This window comes from Nymphaea colorata, chromosome 3, assembly GCF_008831285.2.
Source record: "Nymphaea colorata isolate Beijing-Zhang1983 chromosome 3, ASM883128v2, whole genome shotgun sequence".
NCBI lineage: Eukaryota > Viridiplantae > Streptophyta > Magnoliopsida > Nymphaeales > Nymphaeaceae > Nymphaea > Nymphaea colorata.
The window spans coordinates 24086149-24106580 of NC_045140.1; the positions used below are offsets into that span (position 1 = coordinate 24086149).

Here is a 20432-nt window from a genome sequence, read left to right on the forward strand (position 1 = left end):
AAAATTTATCTATAATCATGCATATGTATTAAGTTTGATGAAAAAGTTTACAAAAGGAGTTGAATTAATACGACCTACACAAACTAGATTTGTCACAAATGTATTGACTGTGCAGAGTGTGGTGAAACAAATAACTCCTTTGAGACAGATGTTCGCTAGTGAAGAATGGGCTGCATATCCACATGCTCATAAAAGAAATGTTTCTTTAGTTGTGGATATTGTATTCAATAACGAATTTTGTGAATCATATGTGAAGCTATTGAAGGTTGTGTTCCATTAGTTAAAGTTCTCAGGTTAGCTGACAGCGAGGATAGACCTTCCATAGGGTACTTATATGAGGCTATGGATAAAGCAAAAGAGGCAATTCGAGACAACTTGAAAGGAAAGAAAAAGTTATATATGCCCATATGGAAGATTATAGATAAAAGGTGGACTGGACAGCTTCATCAACCTCTTCATGCAGCAGCTTACTATCTAAATTCTGCAATTAGATTTTCTCCTACATTTAAGAAGGACAGAGAAGTCATGCATGGTTTTGTTAGATTGTATTAACGTGTTAGTGGCAGATTCTAGAGAACAAGATGTTGTGCACAATAAGTTGGATCTATATGATAGTTGTTTTCGAAACATGGGACAACTTGCCGCCGTTCGAGCCAGGACAACCATGAGTCCAGGTAAATACATAGAAATTTTTAATTTACTTTGCATTTGTTACATTTGATTCTTTTAAAACTTTCACATTGATTTGTTATATTTTTGTTTAGATTTGTGGTGGAATAGGTATGGGCTTGATTGTCCAAACCTAGCACGTTTTGCAATCAAAGTCCTCAACCAGACATGCAGTGCTAGTGGATACGAAAGGAACTGGAGTGTGTTCCAACATATCCATAGCAAAAAAAGGAATAGGCTCGAACTAAAAGGTTGAATGACCTTGTCTTTGTTCGATATAATATGAGGTTGAAACAAAGGTAATATAGGCATATAGCTTAATGTTTACATTTTTTGTACAATATATTTATATGAAATTATATATTAACAAGTTTTCCCTTATTTAACGTAGAGAATTAGAAAAACAATTAGCAAGGAAGCACACATCTCAGTTCGATCCTATCAGCTTGGAAAATTTTGACGATCTAGAGTCATGGATTGAGGAAGAACCAGCTACAATATTTGATGATGAAGATCTTGAATGCTTCAACCTTGAAGCTGAAGCAACAAAAGGCTTTGTTGATGAAGGAGAGTCTGCTACTGCTGGTGTTGAATATGTTGGCGAGGATCTTCCAATTCTTGACGATGAAGATTATGAATCATGAATCATGAATGAGAGTCAAGTCAAGAGTGCTTTCATTTTATCTGTATCGAACGACTTAAGAGTTATGAATCTATGGCTGTTGAACACTTGAATGTTTTATCACTTTATGGCCTATGCTTTGTTGAATGATATTGTTATGAATTTTGATGTCTATGAATGATGAACGCGTAAGTTTATAGCAATAATAACTCTATCATTATCTCAAACATGTTTTCTATGAAGAATTTATTATTTTAATTTTTTCTGATTTTTTTATGAATTTTCCGATTTTTTTAATTTTTTCTGATTTATTAATAATTTTTTTAAAAAAAATTACGATACGTTACGATATTTTACGGTACGGCGTATTTTAAAGCCCGACCGATACGGCTTACGATACGCGTTTTACAACATTGGTCCATGGTAGTATTTTCATTTTGTTCTTCTACAAGTCTATCATTTTTAATCTTCTTTTTCTTCTTCAAAAATCATATTGCATGCCCTTTCTCTTTTACATTTATATGCAACCATACTCACAATGCTGAGTCGTTCTAGTATTTTTTGTATTTGGCAATGTTGTAAAAGGTATAGCGTAACACTTCGGGCTGACCTATACACCGTATCGTAACGTATCGCAATCGTAACGTAGTGTAGCGTATCGTAAAATTAATTTTTAAATTTAAAAAATATTAAAAAAACAAAAAAAATCATAAAAATCCACAAAAATAAACAAAAAATCAGAAATCAAGAAAAATGTATTCAATATAAAAAAGATCATCATACATAAGGAACATTTATGTGTATCAACAACACATTCAAAAATAAGAAATAAGAGATTCTAATAACATAATAAGCATCCATCACAATTTTAAACTTGAAAATTTACAAAATCTTAGGACTTAGAGTATTAGGACTTGGAGTCTTAGGACTTAGACTTAGATTACATCACAATTTCATTAGTTCAAAACATATAGTTATCATCTTTCATGATTCAATGATAATATCTCTCAAAATCGATGAATCATCAGTGATTCTTTATGAAAATGGGCAAAATCTCTCCCTCCCGTGTCTCTTGGAGTCTCTATAGACACAAGAAGAGAGAGAGGGAGGAGCGTTTAAACTTTAAAACGTAACAAAAAAAGCGCCATCGGACCCCTTTTTTGTGTTTTTCCCCGTATTGTACGATACGGGGGTGTATCGCCTGTATCGTATGACACGGTGCTTGTATCGTACAATACGGGCGATACGCTTACGATACACGAGTGTATCATGTATCGTAAGCGTATCGTATAGGTTTTCTAAACCTATACGGTACAGATAACATTGGTATTTGGTACGTAAATCCCACATTTACTGTAATTGAGCTATTCCAATTCAGCATTTAGCAATAAGATTCTAGTTCCACAATGTTGAGCCCAATGTGACACGGGTATGTGAGTTTGCCTCACGTACCCGCTCCGGCAATCGGGTACACGTAAGCGGGTACGGCGGAAGGTTCAGGTACGGGTTGGATTTGGTCTGGGTTAGACCCGATCCGAACCCAAATTTATCTTAGATTTTATACAATAATCCAGCGTCGAGCTCTGCAGCAGAGCTCGACTAACCTGTGCTTTTTGCCGCTACTCCTATGTGCAACCATGACTGGCGGCAACAATGAGATCCGACGACCCACGACGAAGTCCAATGTTGTCCGGCGACAGCCAGGTGTTTTTTTTTTTTCTTTTCGATATTACAACTTAGGGTTTCAATATTATATTATTATATTTTGTTTGAAGATTGAATGGTAAAACCGTCGGATTTTCTTGATTTGGAGATGATTTGGAGATGTTTTATTGGGGATTACATGTTCGACTTCATGACAATGGCGTTTGTTTTCTATATTTGGGGGTTTCTCCTCACCAGCATCACGAAGGCGCTGTGTAGGAAGGCGCTGCTACAAAGGATGAAACAAAGACAAGTTAAGAAATCTGAAATAAGTTTAAGCCCTTACCTCGAATGCGTCACTGTGTGGGCAGGGAGCCTGAGCAGCGACTGTCATGTACTTTTTTTTTTTTTGAAATGGTGGTGGAAGGAGAACGGAGATTCTCCTCTGCTGCTGGACAATGGCAACGAGCCTTTTGTCAGCACTGCTAGATGGTCACCAGCTAAAGGCAAAGGCACTTTTGTCCGGCAGTGAGGGAAGAATTTCCCTCCTTTTTCCACCACCATGTTTAGGGGATGGAAATGGTAGGTGATTCGTACCCGCGTACCCACAAAAAGTTTTTTGAGAATGAAGCGAAATGAACTATTAATTTGTTTTTTTATTTTATTATTTTTGAAAATATAAAATTTGTCGTGCCCACGTACCGCGTACCCACAATTTTCAAAATTGCCGTGTCTGAACCCTTACCTCCGTACCTGCACCCATGTAACATAGGTTGAGAGATGTTTTTGATGTGAAAATTCGATTGATGTTCATATTTGACTGTCTAGTGGATTGTCCAGTTGTCCTTATGTTTAAACTCATAGTCACAAATAATGTTTTGGAGTTTTAAACGGTGAGGTTTTTCTTGGGTATAATACGAAGAGCTTGAAAAAATGAGAAAAGTACGGAAAAATTTTAAAAATTTTAAAAAACTAAAAATGGGGGGACAATAAAATAAGGGAGAAACTAATGACAAAAACATCAAAAGCTAGTAGACATGAAACAAATAAAAAATAGAAAATGAAAAAAAAAACTGCTTCGCATTAAAAAAATGAAAAAAGTAAAAAAAACGCGTTAAAAACGTGTTAAAATACATTTTTTCGTTTTTAACATTTTTTTCAAAAAAACTTTTTTTTAGTTTTGAATGGCAATTTAATTTATCATGTTTTGTTTCGTGTTGTTTTTTTTTAAAAAAAAAACGCGTTTTTGTGGCTATGGGGCCTTTAAAGTTTTTCATAGGTTTCTTAAACACAATGGCAGAAGCCATTGATATATATTTTCTATGCTGTTTATGTTGATATATATTTTTTATTTTGATACGTACCCCTGCACCCAAGTTTTTTGAGGTACTGCACCATCACCCGTATCCGTACCTATGCGACATAGGTATACTGTTATATGCATATACTATTAGCCTTTTATATAATATGTAGCATTATTATACCAGTTATATGTATACGTTAGTATGGTTATGTACTTATATGTATTGTTACTGCTATGTACTTATATGTATACTATTATGTACTGTTAGTCTTTTTTTGTTATATTACATCTTCTTTAAGTACAGATTGCTATACCTGTGATATTATATAACATATGTATAAATATATCATGTAAATAGTCTATCTGTTTTATATATGTTTCTATTTCCGATTTCTGATTTCAGTTTGAATTGTTAATTTGTTATGTTTCTCTCTGTTATATGACTGTCTCTGAAGTGATTCCTGTTATATACCAGTAGTATATATGACTGTTTCCGATTTCTAGTTTTCTAGTAATATGTATACTGTAATATGTAGTTTAGACTGTTATATGTATTCTGCTTATGATTCGGTTACATAGTGTAGTATGTAAGTTGTATCATATTGTTATATACTGCTTTAGTAATATAAATACTGCTATATTTATTTTGCATATTCAATGAAGTCAACAATTATTTTCAATTAATGTTTTGTTGTTCAATTGATTATGCTTGTTATATTACTACAACACATTTCAAATATTAGTAATAGTTAATCAAAATAACTTGACATATTAACGTAACTAAAAAAAATTAAAAAAAAAATCTGGTTGCCTTTTTTGCCTTGGAGTGCCTTGGCGCATTGACAACATAGCTACCAACTTCCTGGTTTTTTGCCTTTTTTGTTTTTCTTCTTCTTATGGTGTATACATGTATGGGTCATTTACGCAGAGAGTGTTGCGACTGTGTGTATATATATATATATATATATATATATATATATATATATATACACACACATACACCCCATATATCATATATTGTGAGTCATCTACTGCTGTTCTGTTATATATTATATATAGGAGCATATATATTACAAATGCATGCACAATAATTTGTGCATAATACATTCCGTCATTTTTTAACAATTGATATTATTCGTATTGAATATGATTTTGTTATTTCATTACAAATTGACTGGTCGCTTATTTTTATAGTAAAAAGGTTCAACTTTATTTGTTGAATCTAACATTTAGTGTTGCAACTTATTAGCTTCTTCTCTTTTTTGTTTTTTTTTTGTCTGTTTGGTACCACCTAAGACACCTAGTCCCGCCTAGACTCCTGGTCTCTAGGCACTATTCAGCGCCTAGGCTCCACCTAACACTTTTAACAACACACCACATATCTACCAGAAGTTAACAAGCATGAGTTAGAAAATCAAAAGAACCTAATTATTTAAATTATAGCTCCATAAGCACTCTAAAAAACAGGAAGCTGCTTTTACTCCACATTTGATGAGAAACAATAACAATTGGCTCTTCGGACCTTACCGTTTCCTATTTATAAAACCCTATTAGCTCTCATCATTTTCATATTTTTTTAGTTTTCCATTTTTACATTTTCTAATATTGGTCAAGGACTTCACAAGAAAAAGCTGATATTGAAGAAAAAATCCCAAGGAAGGCTTCATCTGGTGCATCCGTGAAAAAAAAAATCTTTTTTTATGAAGCTTCTTTCGTTTGAAGTGTTCACATAGCCAACACAACATCTGACATGCCATGTCGAGCATACATAAAAATGTTGAAATTTTTGAAATTTGAGCACATAAAGCTCAGAAATTATCAATCTTGAACTTCAGTGGAAGAAAACAGTCTACACTTACAGCAACATCAAGAATTTTTTTCTAAAAAGCTAGACATACGACACACTGTCACCTTAATAAAATGGACCATAAAGAGCCCACCCATAAATACTACAACCAAAAAGATACAGCATAGATAGGACAAACCTCTTCAATAAGACGACGTCGCTTCACACTGCCTGCCCGAGTGGCACGACCTGAAGAAAATTGTGATCCAACCATCATATTATACAAAGAGTTCTCCACCAATCGGCAGCAGCAAATAGCTGCATCCTTGCGTGTGGCGCCATCCTCATCTTCCAAATATGCAAGCACTGATTGTTTTGCGAACTCAAGAAGGTCATGACCCTGAAATAAATAAATAAATAAATAAATAAATAGTAACCTAGGTCCTAGGAGACAACTGAAGAAAGAGCAACATAATCTACATAACCTTGAAATCAAATTGTGCCAGCGTCCTTAAGGCAAGTTGAACAAGAACCGAGCCACTGATATCCAAAACATGTGGCACATTGTTGACCACATTAGTCCGAACAGCAGCGCCACCTGGTCTTGGCTGCTGAAGGGGCTTTGAGAGAACTGTAGAGATGCACTCGAGCAAGCGTACTTGTATTATTGGCAACAAAGGCGGAATACTGAATTTTGAATCAAAATAAAATGTTCAAGTAATTTACAAACCCTGGAAAAGTCTCAAGGGAAAGTCACAGCAAGAAGGACAAAAGAACATTCTGGAAATACCTAGAAGTTATCCGCTCAAGTGCTTCCACAAGAGTAGGAGACAGACCAGAAGAGAACATGGAATCCAGTAAACTGCGCACATAAGGTTCCATTTCAGGTCCCATTGCACTAGCAAAACTACCTACACAAGCCAATGCCTCAGGAGAAGGTTTTCCTCTGCGTGGAGCAATCTACAAAGCAGAAAAATCTTTAGATTACGGTACAACAATCATCATATATATATATATAACGTATAAGAAATACATACCGCTTCACGAAGATGTGAAGTGATGGTTGGCAAATATTCAATCAGTTCCCCATCCAAAGCACCAGCCATTTCTCCAAGAGCAATAAAACCACTTGCTCTTTCTGTTGGTATGCGTAGCACTGACAGTATATGATCCATGCATATCTGCTACATAACAATAAATGAACATGCATAGCTCTACGTAACAATGAACGAAGTAAAACTGCTTCCATCACGTAAACAATGGCAACATAAAGTGAAGCATTCTACAACTCTGGACAATAATTTGCAAGATGCACCATAATCATGTCAAGGAAAAAAAAAACCTTCAGATAAGATGTCACAAAACGATCACGCAGGAAGTGTGCTATGCGGGGTAGCAATGAAGTTATACTCAGACGAACATGTCGATCTCGATGTTCCCGATATTTGAACACAATATCTGTTACTTCCTTGTATCTTGACATCATGAACTCCCCAGTATTTCTGGTTATGGAACTAAACAAGGTTAATATCTATAGATATTGTCATCTCAGCAAAGTGTAATTGATGTGCTTCCAATGAACAATAATACAATTTCCAACATGGCACGAAAATATACTCTCATGAAAGCAAGACCAAGAAATGGAAGATATAAATCTCTCGGACTATGATATTAAAAGCATTAGTCAAAGCCAAGTGATAGTGGAGCCTAGAGCCTAGGTGCCGCTAGACTGGGTCACTGGACTAAGCACTTTAAGCATGCGAAAAAGGAAAAATATAAAAACTAATAAAAATGCAACAGTAGATATTCTTATATAGTGACATATATCAATACATATTTAGTCTAGAGCTTCGGTATGACTAGACACATTAAAAGGGCCCTCCTTAGAACGAACCCAGTAAAATGCAAATGCAATGACAATTGTCGTACTTAACAACAAAACTGAATTCTCAATGGAAAACCAATGACTATCAACTTAAAATCATAAAACAATTAAAATGCATGATAACATTTTGTAACATGATAATACACATAATTAGAAGTTTGAAAGATAAAAATTTAATGAAGTTGAACAGCTCAAATTTACAAGTTGGATCGCACAAAGAAAAAGCTTGCAAGTAAATATCAATGCTTTCCAATGCTATATAGCATGCAAAATCTTAACATCTCCTAGATGCCAACTGCTAAATTTTCTAATCCCAATTTCTAAAACTAAAACTCGTAAAACAAAACATAATGTTACTACCCTAATAAAATAGGGGGACATAAATCCTCTATAATCACGAATCCTATCGCATTGGTTGTCGTAAAACTATCTTTTAGAATGATTCTAATAAGAAAAATAAGAAGACAATATCATAATACATATGTAGGCAAAAAGCAAGTTAAAAACCTAAAATAACATACAAATATTCAAAGTACAATAGTATATGAATTGTGATTGTAACTACAAGTTTGCATATACACACATGCATGCAGATACAGATGCAAACTTTTAATAGAAAACACAAACAATAAAAAACAAGTGGAAAAGAAATGCACAAAACAGAAGAAAAAGATAAAAAAATTTCTAAAAGAAGAATAAGAAAGGGGGAAACAACAAAAATTTAAGTTGTCAGAAGGAAAAAAGAGCTTATGCTATTGAACACTTACCAAGCATCCATAGCAACTAGGCATTTTCAACTTTCAAGTACAAATATATTACAAACAGCTAGCACAGGCAGCCAGAAAAGAGGAATAAGAAGGAAAAGAACAAAAAATTCAGTTATCAAAAAAAAATGTAGACTATTAAATGCTTACTCAGCATAGGCATGCTAAGCAATCTTCCAGGCATTTTCAAGTGACAGGTCACCTAGGGCTAGAAGCAGCTAGCCTAGACAACCAGCCAAATCTAGGGGCCTAGGCAAGCCTACACGCAAGCCCAGGTGAGTAATTGACAACATAGGTCTCATAGACATATTTAGTTATGTGAACTCACGGTCCTTCAAAAGAACCAAATATACAATGCCCCTAAAATCACAGGACTACCCAAGAAAAGAATATGGATATGATAAGCATAATTATGCATTCCAACATATTGCATGTAAAAGTAATCCATGTAAAAGCACCATGATGCACCTGAGAAGCTCTCCAACTGCAAGTAACGAACCATGGATGCTGTGGACAGAAGCATTTCTCCCAAGTCCATCTTGTGTAGCCTCAAACATGCGGTAATACCTGATTTTAGAAAATTACCTGAATCAGCATCATTTTAGGCCCACTAATGTCAAATGGACTAGAGAAAACCATAGTTCCAGAACAACCTGCCTGGTTCTTTGTAAAAATTTTCATCAATTTTTGTGACACCAGTTATCCAACACCACATAGAAGACTTCTTTTAACAATATACCACACGGGTTTGTCGGTTCATTTACTTGTTCAGTTGCAAGAGTGGAATACATCTGACAATGTTTACTTACTACGATTCATAAATTTAGCTAAAATCACCAATCAGAGTCCAGAGTTTTATAAACTGCAATAACAAAGCTTTTTACATTTGACCCTTTCATACTACTATGCCCATGTTGGTAAATTTCCCATTCTTATAGTGCTTGAAGCAGCAACTTTTTGTCTTGGCAATGAAAAGAATCCATCTGAAATGCCTGTCCAAGATAAAGCCCACAGGCCCCACAGAAACTAACTTCAAGTTTCAAGTGTATGTCAGTTGTGAAGGACAGTTTTTAATGGTTAATACTTAATATTCATGTTGGTTTAAACCTAGAAAGGAGGATGCTCTTTTCATGCAAAAGTACTTAATATGCAAAAACATTTCCTTGTATATTCCAACAGGACTTCCATGATGCAGCTGCACCTTCTGATGGCAACAGTCAGCACAGATCAACACATTATGGGTTCTGATGGAACATAACATCGTTACATGCCTATAGTTGTTTGGATGTCGACTGATTTTACCCAATCTCTTACTGGTCCCCTTATTCACCAATATAACAACGGTATATTAACCTACAGGCTCATTTTGTTTTATAACTTTACAAATAAGATACCTCAAGTAATTAAATCATAAACCAAATAAAGTCAATGTCCTCACTTTATATTCTCGTAAACAATGCAGACAAATTTTCATAAATTCTAAAACATTTAAAAAAATGAAATTGATAGAATTATCCAATGAAATATTACAAAAGACTGAGGCATTTGTGCACCTTCTATACATCATGAGATCATCGAAAGATTTGTATTAATAACTTACTACTCAACAGTCTGCTAGTAATTGAGAAGGAGCAGTAGCAAACTAACATACATGACACTATCTTAGTAGTTACACCAACAGTGATGAAAACGGAAATGTGAGAAGGCCATTTTTCTTAACTTGCTAATACATTCAAAAATTTAAATTTAAATAAAAAACAAAGAAAATAACTGTATCATAGAATAAAATAATTTGTATCATACCATTGCACGCGCCAGCGAGTCTCACGTTTTTCAATTACACAGAGACAAGCACGCAAAGCTTCCACGGCCTTCTCACGAACTGCTAATGTTGGATCTCTCAATGCAACCCAAATTGCATCCACAAACTCAGGTACATGGACATTGAAAACAGTAGATGCATTTTCCGCCATCTCCTGCACGGAGGGCACCAAAATGATGCAACTCATACAGCTCTCCAGGGTAAAACATGGATCCATAGTAATTTAAGATGCATGCACATCAAGGGCATACTGAGCAGTAAAATAGATTGCATAGTAGAATGCTCACCAAGCAACCAAAGTTTTCTGGATGACCATGATGATACAGCATTCACAAAAAATTAAGAATCTGCATAACACTCAAGGGATCTAAGCTATTAAGAAAAAGCGAAGAACAGCAAAACATTCTCCAGATACTACAAGATAAACATACACTGACCAAAAGTTAGCATGACTCTAAAGCCTAAAGTGCAGTCAGGTACATTCCATGTTCTGAACCTGAAGACATGGCAAAAACCATTGTAGAAAGAGCAAATATTAAGCATCCGTCTGTGAGATGGATTTTTTTCTTCCCTATGAATAAGTACCTGGTTCAGCTCAAGATCTGTTTCTTGCAACAGTCGCGAAGTTTGATGATGCCTTACCCATTCTTGTGAAACTTGAGCAAGTGAAATTTGCCATTGTTCACTGTATTTGTTGGGGTTAGCCATTGAAATTAACTTTTTCGAATGTTAAGGCATTGTTATAGCTGGTTAGAGTACATGTGCATGCATACACGTGTGGTATACATGCACACAAATATATGGATTAAGTTTTTATATATGTGCATAATATGCAAATAAACGTTATCTTGTATGAAAATTTTTACATGCATAAATATAAATAGTACATAATATAATGTGTCTCCCATAATATCCAAGACAGATGGTAAATATACAGGCATTTATATTAAAATCTCATACAGAAATACATTTTATAACATAAACACTGTCATGGGGCCGACCTTTCTTTTCTCCGTGCGGCACGACAATCCTTCCTTTTGCCGCAAGTGTAAAGGGCGAGTGTGTGTGTGTGCACAAATCACTTGAAGAGCTCAAAGTGCATAAAGGAAGAAAAAATCACAAAGAAAGGGGCAGGAACTTTGCAATGAGTTATTTCATTCACTTAAAAAATATAGTACATTACAAGGGAAGTAAGCAAGGAGACAAACTCAACTTTATTTACATAGGGTGCCCAAGGACGCATACAAGATTCCACTGGCTGAACACCCAAAGCAAGGGATCCCAAAACATGACACTTAGACTGTTGGGAGGGTATTCCTTTACAAGTGAACAGGCTTACACAAATGGACACTATATACAGGAGGACTATACAAACTCAGACACTAGAGAACAGACACTGTGTTGTTCAAATTCTCTTTGTTATTTTTACCAAAAAGGGGATCACATACCTGTAATCAATGCATTGAATGCAACCTACATGAGAACTATGAAGAATTTAAGAAAATCGAAATAAATCAACAGTTACAACTATTTAGAAAAACACTATCATTTTATACCATAAAGCAGTTGTTCTAAGAAACTCCCTTTTTGAACATTCAAATAGAGTTATCATAAACCTGTGCAACCCGTTAGAACCGCAAAATGAATGAATGTTCGAATGCTTTTGGGTGACAGTGCCACGTGCTCAACAGCTCAGAATTGTGATTCAGATGCCCCCAAATAAAAGCAGGCCATGCGTCTAACTGTTTCTAGGGGAAGTGTTTGCTGGTTGAGACTTGAGAGACATAGGTTAAAACACCATCTACAAAATATAAAGAACTATTAATTAATCAACGGATGAAGGATGACAAGAGCTTTTTGCCCTTCTCTGGATGGGTGAGGGAATGTTGGAGGAGGTGGCCACGGCCAAAGGAGGAGCCCAACAACTGACTGTCATTGAATGCATCCGGACGGTAAAATCCTTGAGACACCTTTTCCATTGAAACAGATTGCAGCAGGAGAACTCCACTCTAGGTTTTCAACTTGTCATCCCAGTGAATTTGGTGAATTCACATTGTGATAAATGAACCTTTAGCGGGTCTAAACGTAAATAATTCTGACCTTCAATATCAGTACAGCCGCAAAACGTCGATATTCCACCCTTTCCCCACCCAGCCACTCCAATGCAGTCTTGACCTGAACATCGGGCAAAGCCATTGAGGAGTTACGATCATCGATCCTTTGAGAACTCGCGAACCAAAAGAGCAACAGTCGAAGGAGCAAACCTGCCGCTCCACCTCATCGGCAGTCATGGCGCCTCCTGTCTGCGCGAGACATCCAAGCGCTCTGCTAGCAAGCATCAAGATCTCGGGATCCCTCTTCGACTCAAACACATTCCTTATGTAAGCGGATATCTTAGAGACCTTGGAGGCGCTCTCCCCCAGCTTGACCTCAATTAGCACCATAATCGCGTGCAACGCGCCCAAATTGTCCGATACTTCGTTGCTGTCTATCAGCCCCGATATTCGATCGTAAAGTTGATCCATGAAACGCGAGAATGCCTCTCCACTAAGATCGCGATACTCTTCCTCGGCATGCTTCTTGAGAGCTGCTCTAGCAGCATCCTGCAGACAATAAACACATAGATTATCAGCGCAGACGCCTCCAACAAACCTAAATTCGATGCTCACACGAGTTAAGTGGGAAGTCAAAAACCTTGTTGGTTCCTTTGTGGCATAGATCAGCAAGAAGACGCTGAAGGGCATCAACGCCAACACTGCTTCCAGCGCCGGCGCCGCCACGACCGGAAGCTCCGGTAGTGGCCATGTCCCCCTTCCCCTCCTCCTACGGATCTCGCGTAGGCCCCCTCATTCACATGCAACAGCTTCCGATAACAGGAAGGCCAACCATCGACGGGGAGAAGGAGTAGGGTTTAGGTTTATGGAAAGGAAAACAGGAAAAGCACAGTGAAGATGGCGAGGAACGAGCGGTAGAGGTGAGACGAAAGAAACTGGAACACGAGTCGTCGGATTGGAAAAAGTGATTCGATACTACTCCCGAGTCCGAATTGAAAGATGAACTGGAACTTTCTCTCTGGATATGCAAATAGTCGAAAGCAACCGATATATAGATAAATACCTTTCGCTGTGCTCTGTGGGCAACTGCCCGCACAAGCCGGCGTGTGGCTCCACCATTGCCCGGACTGCTTGTCCACCACGTTCTCGTTCTACCGTTTTCTTGCGACTCCGTCCAGCTCTCACTATTGGTTTTATTCGGACACCTCCCATTATCATAAAAACATTAACCAGACAAGTTTTAGAGGACCATGTTCCGTGTCCGATTCCCCATTCTCAGTATGATGGGACGTTTAAGTGCCCCTTCTGTCGTTCCAATAGCAAGGGCGTCCAATTTCTTGTTTGATGCAAACACGTCTATTCAAAATTTCAAAGCAACGTGTGTTCTTCCTGTTCCTCCGATATGGCGAACAGGACTCGTTTGCAGTGTTATCTGGACGAGCCCTCTTAGTGCGCGACAGCATTGATTGCACTCCACTTGAAGCAGCTGTTAGAGTGTATAAAACGAGTACTGGGTTTGATGAAGATGAAGATGCCGATGCTTAAAATTGAGAAAATAAATATAGCAGTCGACCCAATCCTTTTGAACGAAAACATCAAACGTCACCTAAATATCATTCACATTAATATTTTGTCCATGTATAACAACATGTATCGTACACAGTTTGGTGGCACGACGCCCCTCCCTGTTAACACATTTTATATCTTCGTGTCTTGTCATTAATATATACTTTCTTCATTTGTGTTTACTTTTCTTTAAGGGCCCGTTTGACGGGCCGGAAATTTCCTGTAGTTCAGGAAATATATTTCAAATTTTTGAAATATTTCCATTTTACCAAACACAAAAATATATTTTTGACCGTTGAAAGCATTTCCGAAAAAAAATTTTCGGAAACATCTTTCCACCGTGAGGGGTGGAGAAATGTTTCCGGAAAAAATTTTTTGCCCGTTAGGACAGAAACTCATCGCGCGTAGGGCTCCGCTTGTCTTCCTCTCCGACGCTTCATCCTCCGCTGCTGCCTCACAGGAGGAAGAAATTGAAGCGGCGTTCTCTTCCGTCTGACGAAGGTCTTCGTTCCTCTCTGAAAATCCTCCATCTCTTATTTTCTAGTTCTCTTATGCAGTCTGACCAAGCGGAACGAGAAGGACAGCAAGAAGAGGAGGCACAAATCAGCCCGTCGATCTTCCAGAGACGACGATAAGTTTATTTCGTATTTTTATTAAATTCCCAACTTCTCTCGCTCCGTCTCTCTCTGAGTCCTCATCATTGATTCCCCAGAGAAACTTCTTTGCCGACTTCTTTCATTTTCCACTATGTCATCTTTGTGAGAAGATTTCATCCCCTCTACACGCGGTAATCCTATCCTTTGTTCCTTCTGTCCAGTAAGGTAACAGCTGATTGGTCTCCTTAAAAATCTGAACCCACACGTTTCTTGGCATAAAACCCAATTTTTCTGTTCAAGGGACAGAAATCCTCTACAGAGTTGTATATTCTCTTGGAGTCTGTTGTTCCCATTGTCTTTGGTGAATCTGCCTCCAGACTGTTTGACGATTCGGAATTCCTGCTTCGCTGATTTGGTGGGTCTTTTTTTATGGCTTTGAATCGTGGTGTTAAATGTGGAAATTTGATGGAATTCACTGGTTTTCTTGGAGTGGGTTTAGGGTTTGTGGTGACACTATTTGCTTTTGAATGTGTTAATGAGATTTTGGGAATTTTTAGTTGACTTCTTTCATTTGTGTTAGATGTTCTTTTTGACATATTCTCTTGTTCAATGGCAGTTGAATTAGCTGGTGTTTGTTTGTTTTGTGTTTCTTGAGTTACAATTACGATCTTGGTTGATTCTCTTTGTTGTTCGTGGACTGAACTGTTATTCTGTTTTTTGTTGGAATCAAGGGTTAAAACTTACCCTTGCCATCGTTGATCACAAGGTTTTGTGAAGTCAGTCTCTCGTTTGGCTTACCAAAACAAGTGGGGCTTTTCCTTTTCCTTTTTGGTGCTGCTTGTTTTATTGGGTGGTGGTGGATAACATCTTTATATGTTCATTTACTTATAAGCACAACCTTAACCTTTGTATTATTTTGTATTCATCTGCATATCCTCCCAGCTTGCCCACCATTTCAAACGTTTCTACGATCACTGCAAAATAACAGCAGCTGCAGACAGGTGATGTATAGTAAAATTTACCTGTACTTGTTAGGTGTTGTTAATTGAGGCGATGGAGTAATGCATAAACATACAACTTAAGGCATAGATTAGTTTGGGTTATTTCTAATGTTCTAAGCCATTTTTCCTCATTAATTCATTAGTCTCTTCATTCTTGGAAGCATTTTCGTCTAGAAATTACTTTGTCTGTGCTTGCATTTGAATTTCCCCCCCAATATCAGCATGTTGAAGATGAAAAGAGATGGGAGTCGGTGAATTGCACTGCTGCTGCTGATGCTGCTAGCACGAGCTATTTGGCGTGGAATGGAATCTTGTACCTTGGGCCTTTATACATTATCAGTGTGGTATCTATGTTCGTAGTTAGCTTCCTGTAGATATATATGTATTCTCTGTTTCTGCTGTGGACCTGTTTTGGATTGCATGGGTGCATTTTGGCATCCAGAATGTTTTTGCTGTTATAATTTTTTAGATATCTATAAATATTTTTCTTTATCATCAAACACAGAAATATATTTCTGAAAATATATTTCTCAGTTATCACACACACATCAAAATGAGAATCGGAAAGATTTTTCTCATTCCTTTGTTCCAGGAAATATATTTCCAGAAATATATTTCCAGAAATATATTTCCAATTCCAGATTTCCAAGGCATCAAACGGGCCCTAATACCAGTTAAGTTTGGAGGTGTTTGGGTGAGACCCTTGTCTCACCTAGTTTAGTAGTTTGGACGACGCACTCGAAAATTTGGTTTTCTGAAAACTAGTTTTAGAAACAAGGTTTTTAATCAGTTTTGAAAAATTAGTTTGTGTATTTGGTTAATAGGACCAAAACGTATTTTGTTGTGAATAGCCTAGGGGTGCAAGGTTATTCGTACCCCTTTTTTAGAAGCAATTTGTGACAACTATTTTTTTGTGTCATCCAAATGCGTTTGAAATAGATTTTTGGAAATAAAACAACCTATAGATATTTGGAAAGAAAACAAACTTTTATATCTAAAATTGTTTTGGGGTGTCATTCAAACGCCACATACACTTCAAATCAACATTTTTAGGCAAAACAAAACCCATTTTTTGGGAGCGTTTGGATGTATTTCAACATGAAATACTTTAAAAAATGAATATGCTCGAGGGGGATGAATAACTAGCTCCCTCCTCTCCAGTTACTTCAAAAAACTTAGTTAGGCACGGGCAAAGCCAATATTTTTTTCAAGGGTGGACCAAACGGTCGTTCGACTGGGCCAAACTAAATTAAAATACAAAAAATACATTAGACAACTAAAGATTTTCAAATTTTTTAATGTAGGCTTTTTTTTAGTTAACTTGGTGAGGCCACGGCCTAGCCCCTTGTTTTAAGTCTGTTATCCAAGCACTTAACAAATTATTAGAGGATCATTTTTTTATGAAACCAATGTTTTCAAAAAATGCTTTTATGAGGATGTGACCCAAACACGCCATTGGTTTAATGAAGAACAAGTATTTTAATGATTTTTAAAAAATTGGTGTATTTATTTGGGTAACATACCTAAAAAACCTGTCTTTTTAATCAATAGGATGAGGGGGTCGGGTTTTCACTTTATTTTGGGTTTCTCTCCAAAACTTGGGTTTGGTGTGTCACGTAAATGCATTCAATGTAAATGGGCCGACATTTATTCTTCATCAAAATGGAGTGGGACCTCAACATATGAATGAACCAACGGCTTGTGTTTGATGTACACTGAAGCTCCCAGACACTCAGGTGTTGGATGTACAATACAAGCGTTATAGGAGAGTTCCTAACTTCTTCCCAAGATCACTAGAATCACCAGAATAGACACCCGGTTTGATGACCCCTTTTGTATCTCATGGCCAGCCTCTTTGCACTTGGTAGTGCAATTATGTATATATGTGTACAAACTGTCTGCACGTATACCTTGTCTATATGAACAGCGACATTGATGATAATAAACTGATGTGTTTGTTTCACTGTGGATTTGAGATCCACGGTGATTTATGGATTTAAGGTAGACCCCTCCTGCCATCCGATTAAATCTATGGTTTTGAATATATGAGGTGGATTTACGATCCACATTACAGAAGTCCTTGGTTTGAACTTATGAAGCACGTATTTTTAATACAGCCAAACGCAAACAACAAAAGAATACTGCATGCAATAAGATTTTTTTTTAATAAATTACAAATAACCACTCAACGTTTCGGGCAAACGACAAATCACCTCCTAACATTTCCTTTTCACAAATCACCACCCAATTTATCACTAAAACTCTCAAACAGCCACTTGTTCACATTAACATTTTACGTTGATTTCTGTAGGTGAAGGGGCCCTTCGAGAGTTATTGTAAAATGTTGACCGGTGGTTAGTGGTAAGCGATAAGTTGGGCGGTGCTTTGTTGAATGCCCAAAGGTTGGGCTTTGAGTTATGCATGTATAAAAAGGAAGGCGGGTTGGGCTCTCTTCGAGGACTATTTCAATTTGATTTCAATATATAGGAGCTATAGATCAACTTCACTGATTTGTCACACCCAGAGTGTGCCTCGTTTGAAGGTTACCAAACGCCCCTCAATGCTCGCACGAGCCTTGTGCAGCAAACAACTTTGCCGCCAACATGCAAAGACTCTAATGTTTCGTATAGTTGGATAAAAAAGCTTATTTATGAAGATAGCTTATAGTGGACGGGTTCCTTTTCTTAATTAACCATCAAGTTACATGTGTTTAACCATTGTTTACGTGCTGACAAATTAATTAAAGCGCTTATTTTAGAATATCTCATGATGTTAAATGCTTATAAACAAATGTTTTTCAAACCATCCATTTTGTAGTGGAATATCGTCTAGCGACGTAACCATTTAGAGCGATGGTGGAGATACATGAGTGCCCTTACCAGCCAATCAAGAGTTAAATTATAATAATTTAAAATTACAGTATGATGACTTAAAAATTATATGGAATGTCTACACAATATCCAGGCTGATGACTTGGCTTCAGCCTTGCGAGGACACGCATATTGTGTGTGAATTGAGAGAAAACAACAGCCGTGTCGTTCAAGTTCAAAGTAGCGGCAGGAGTTTGGGGTGGCGTCGTAAAAAAGTTCGGCAGACAGGGGATTCCTTGTTTGGGGGTTAAGGAAGAGTTGATTGCTTGGGGGCAGGGTTACAATGTAGATGAAATGACTTAAAAAATGTGGAGAACCGTACGTTCATAAAGTTGTTTGGAAGATCGCTTGGGGGTAGGGTCACAATGTAGGTGAAACGACTTCAAAAATGTGGAGAACCGTGCATTCATAAAGTTGTTTGGAAGATCGCGCGTCTAAGGTAGACTCATAGAAAAACAAGCCTTATTAGGGCGTGGAACTGCATGCCATTGAGGGAGGGTATTGCTTGCTTCCAAGCAGTAATGTTGCAAGAAAATACTAGGGACCTAGCCAAAAACTGGTTTAATTTATAGTAGGGAATAAGAACATACAACGAGCAAACCGAGTTCGAGCTGGATTGAGTCACATATTGCTTGGCTTGAGCTCGACTTGAGCTTTAGAAGGCCAGCCCAAGCTTGTCTTGCTTAATATTATGTTACTCGATTCGTATTTATTTTGTTTAAATTATAATGTAAACAACAATAACCGTGTTGAAATGCGTAAAAAATTACCGCCGTGCCTTCAAATATAAGAAACAATGAAGCTATAAGTTTATTGGAGTTTATGCAACTCTAACTTGACTTGTTTATAACTCAAACTCAAGCTTACTCGTTTATTAAACAACCGGAGCTCGAATCAAGCTTACACAGGCTAATATGAGTCCAGCCCAAGTTGGTTCTACTTGTTGTAGATCGTGAGAAATAGTAGGAGGTTCTAGGGGCTATGCTGCACATGGTATAGACCACTATCAGTAAAAGGAAAGCAGTGAACTGATAGGTAAGGTTAGGCATTGGGCCGAGCTGCCGACGGGTACCGAGTACTCCCGGGCCAAAAAAAAAAAAGAAGACACTGGGCTGGCTCGATAATTTATCATTTGATAAGCTTGAGTGGACTCGATAATTTTTTTAATATTTATTTGATCAATATATATAATATTTATTACGCTTAATTTTGTTTATATGTAATTTTGTATTAAAAACATACATTTGGATGGGTGTCCGAGGGAGAGGGAAGAAACTCAAACAAAACACTCAAACAAAACAACGCTAGATATCGTAAACCTTAGGAAAAATAAACTGACGTAAACAGGCTGCGGGTGCTTGAACACTGCTAAATTTCTCATCCACTGCCACCCATAGCTGTCGTTTGGATGAAAACTTACAGTAACAGTTTCACTGTTATCTTAATTTACTCGTAATATTTGGCAGATTTATAGAACATGATAATTAACATTAATAATGTTGCAGGAATTTGTGTGAGTATTTGATGCAGATTTAAGAGACTAGGGGTGGTGTAGGATTTTTTCATTAGATGAACAAATCTATAATTTTTAAATTTTAATAGAAGCAGAAATATAATTTTTCAAAATTTGTATATACTAAGCGATTTTTTTAAAACATTACATGTATTTATTTTAAAATTTTTGAAGGGTAGGGCAAAGGCCTTGCCAGTTTCCTATTTAGTTTTTGCACCACACGATAACAAACTTCTCCTCTTATCAAGCAACCCAAGAAAAAAAATGACATCAAAATGTTGTTAACAGCTAGTTGTGAAGAGGAAAAGGTTCAACGTTTGCTTTTGGATTAAAATCG

At 36.9% G+C, this 20432-nt stretch overlaps 1 protein-coding gene and 1 long non-coding RNA gene across 3 annotated transcripts in view; one reads left to right on the plus strand and one right to left on the minus strand.

The window, feature by feature from the left end:
* Positions 1 to 13620, minus strand: part of LOC116251225 (serine/threonine-protein kinase TOR) — a 55910-nt gene extending 42290 nt beyond the window's left edge. The window contains exons 1-10 of one of the 2 annotated variants that reach the window (XM_031625369.2): positions 13190 to 13620; positions 12760 to 13098; positions 12596 to 12670; positions 10477 to 10649; positions 9142 to 9240; positions 7367 to 7526; positions 7062 to 7208; positions 6815 to 6984; positions 6510 to 6711; positions 6224 to 6424 (exon numbers count right to left, since the gene is read on the minus strand). In XM_031625369.2, the coding sequence (XP_031481229.1) occupies positions 6224 to 6424; positions 6510 to 6711; positions 6815 to 6984; positions 7062 to 7208; positions 7367 to 7526; positions 9142 to 9240; positions 10477 to 10649; positions 12596 to 12670; positions 12760 to 13098; positions 13190 to 13300 (1677 nt within the window). In that variant the 5' untranslated portion in view covers positions 13301 to 13620. The remainder of the gene's footprint in view (positions 1 to 6223; positions 6425 to 6509; positions 6712 to 6814; positions 6985 to 7061; positions 7209 to 7366; positions 7527 to 9141; positions 9241 to 10476; positions 10650 to 12595; positions 12671 to 12759; positions 13099 to 13189) is intronic. The other variant, XM_031625370.2, reaches the window with a different exon arrangement.
* A 713-nt stretch (positions 13621 to 14333) lies between these two features.
* Positions 14334 to 16111, plus strand: LOC116249776 (uncharacterized). The gene is made up of 2 exons (XR_004171248.2): positions 14334 to 15712; positions 15934 to 16111. It is a non-coding gene; the product is annotated as an uncharacterized LOC116249776 (long non-coding RNA).
* The last annotated feature ends 4321 nt before the right edge of the window (positions 16112 to 20432 follow it).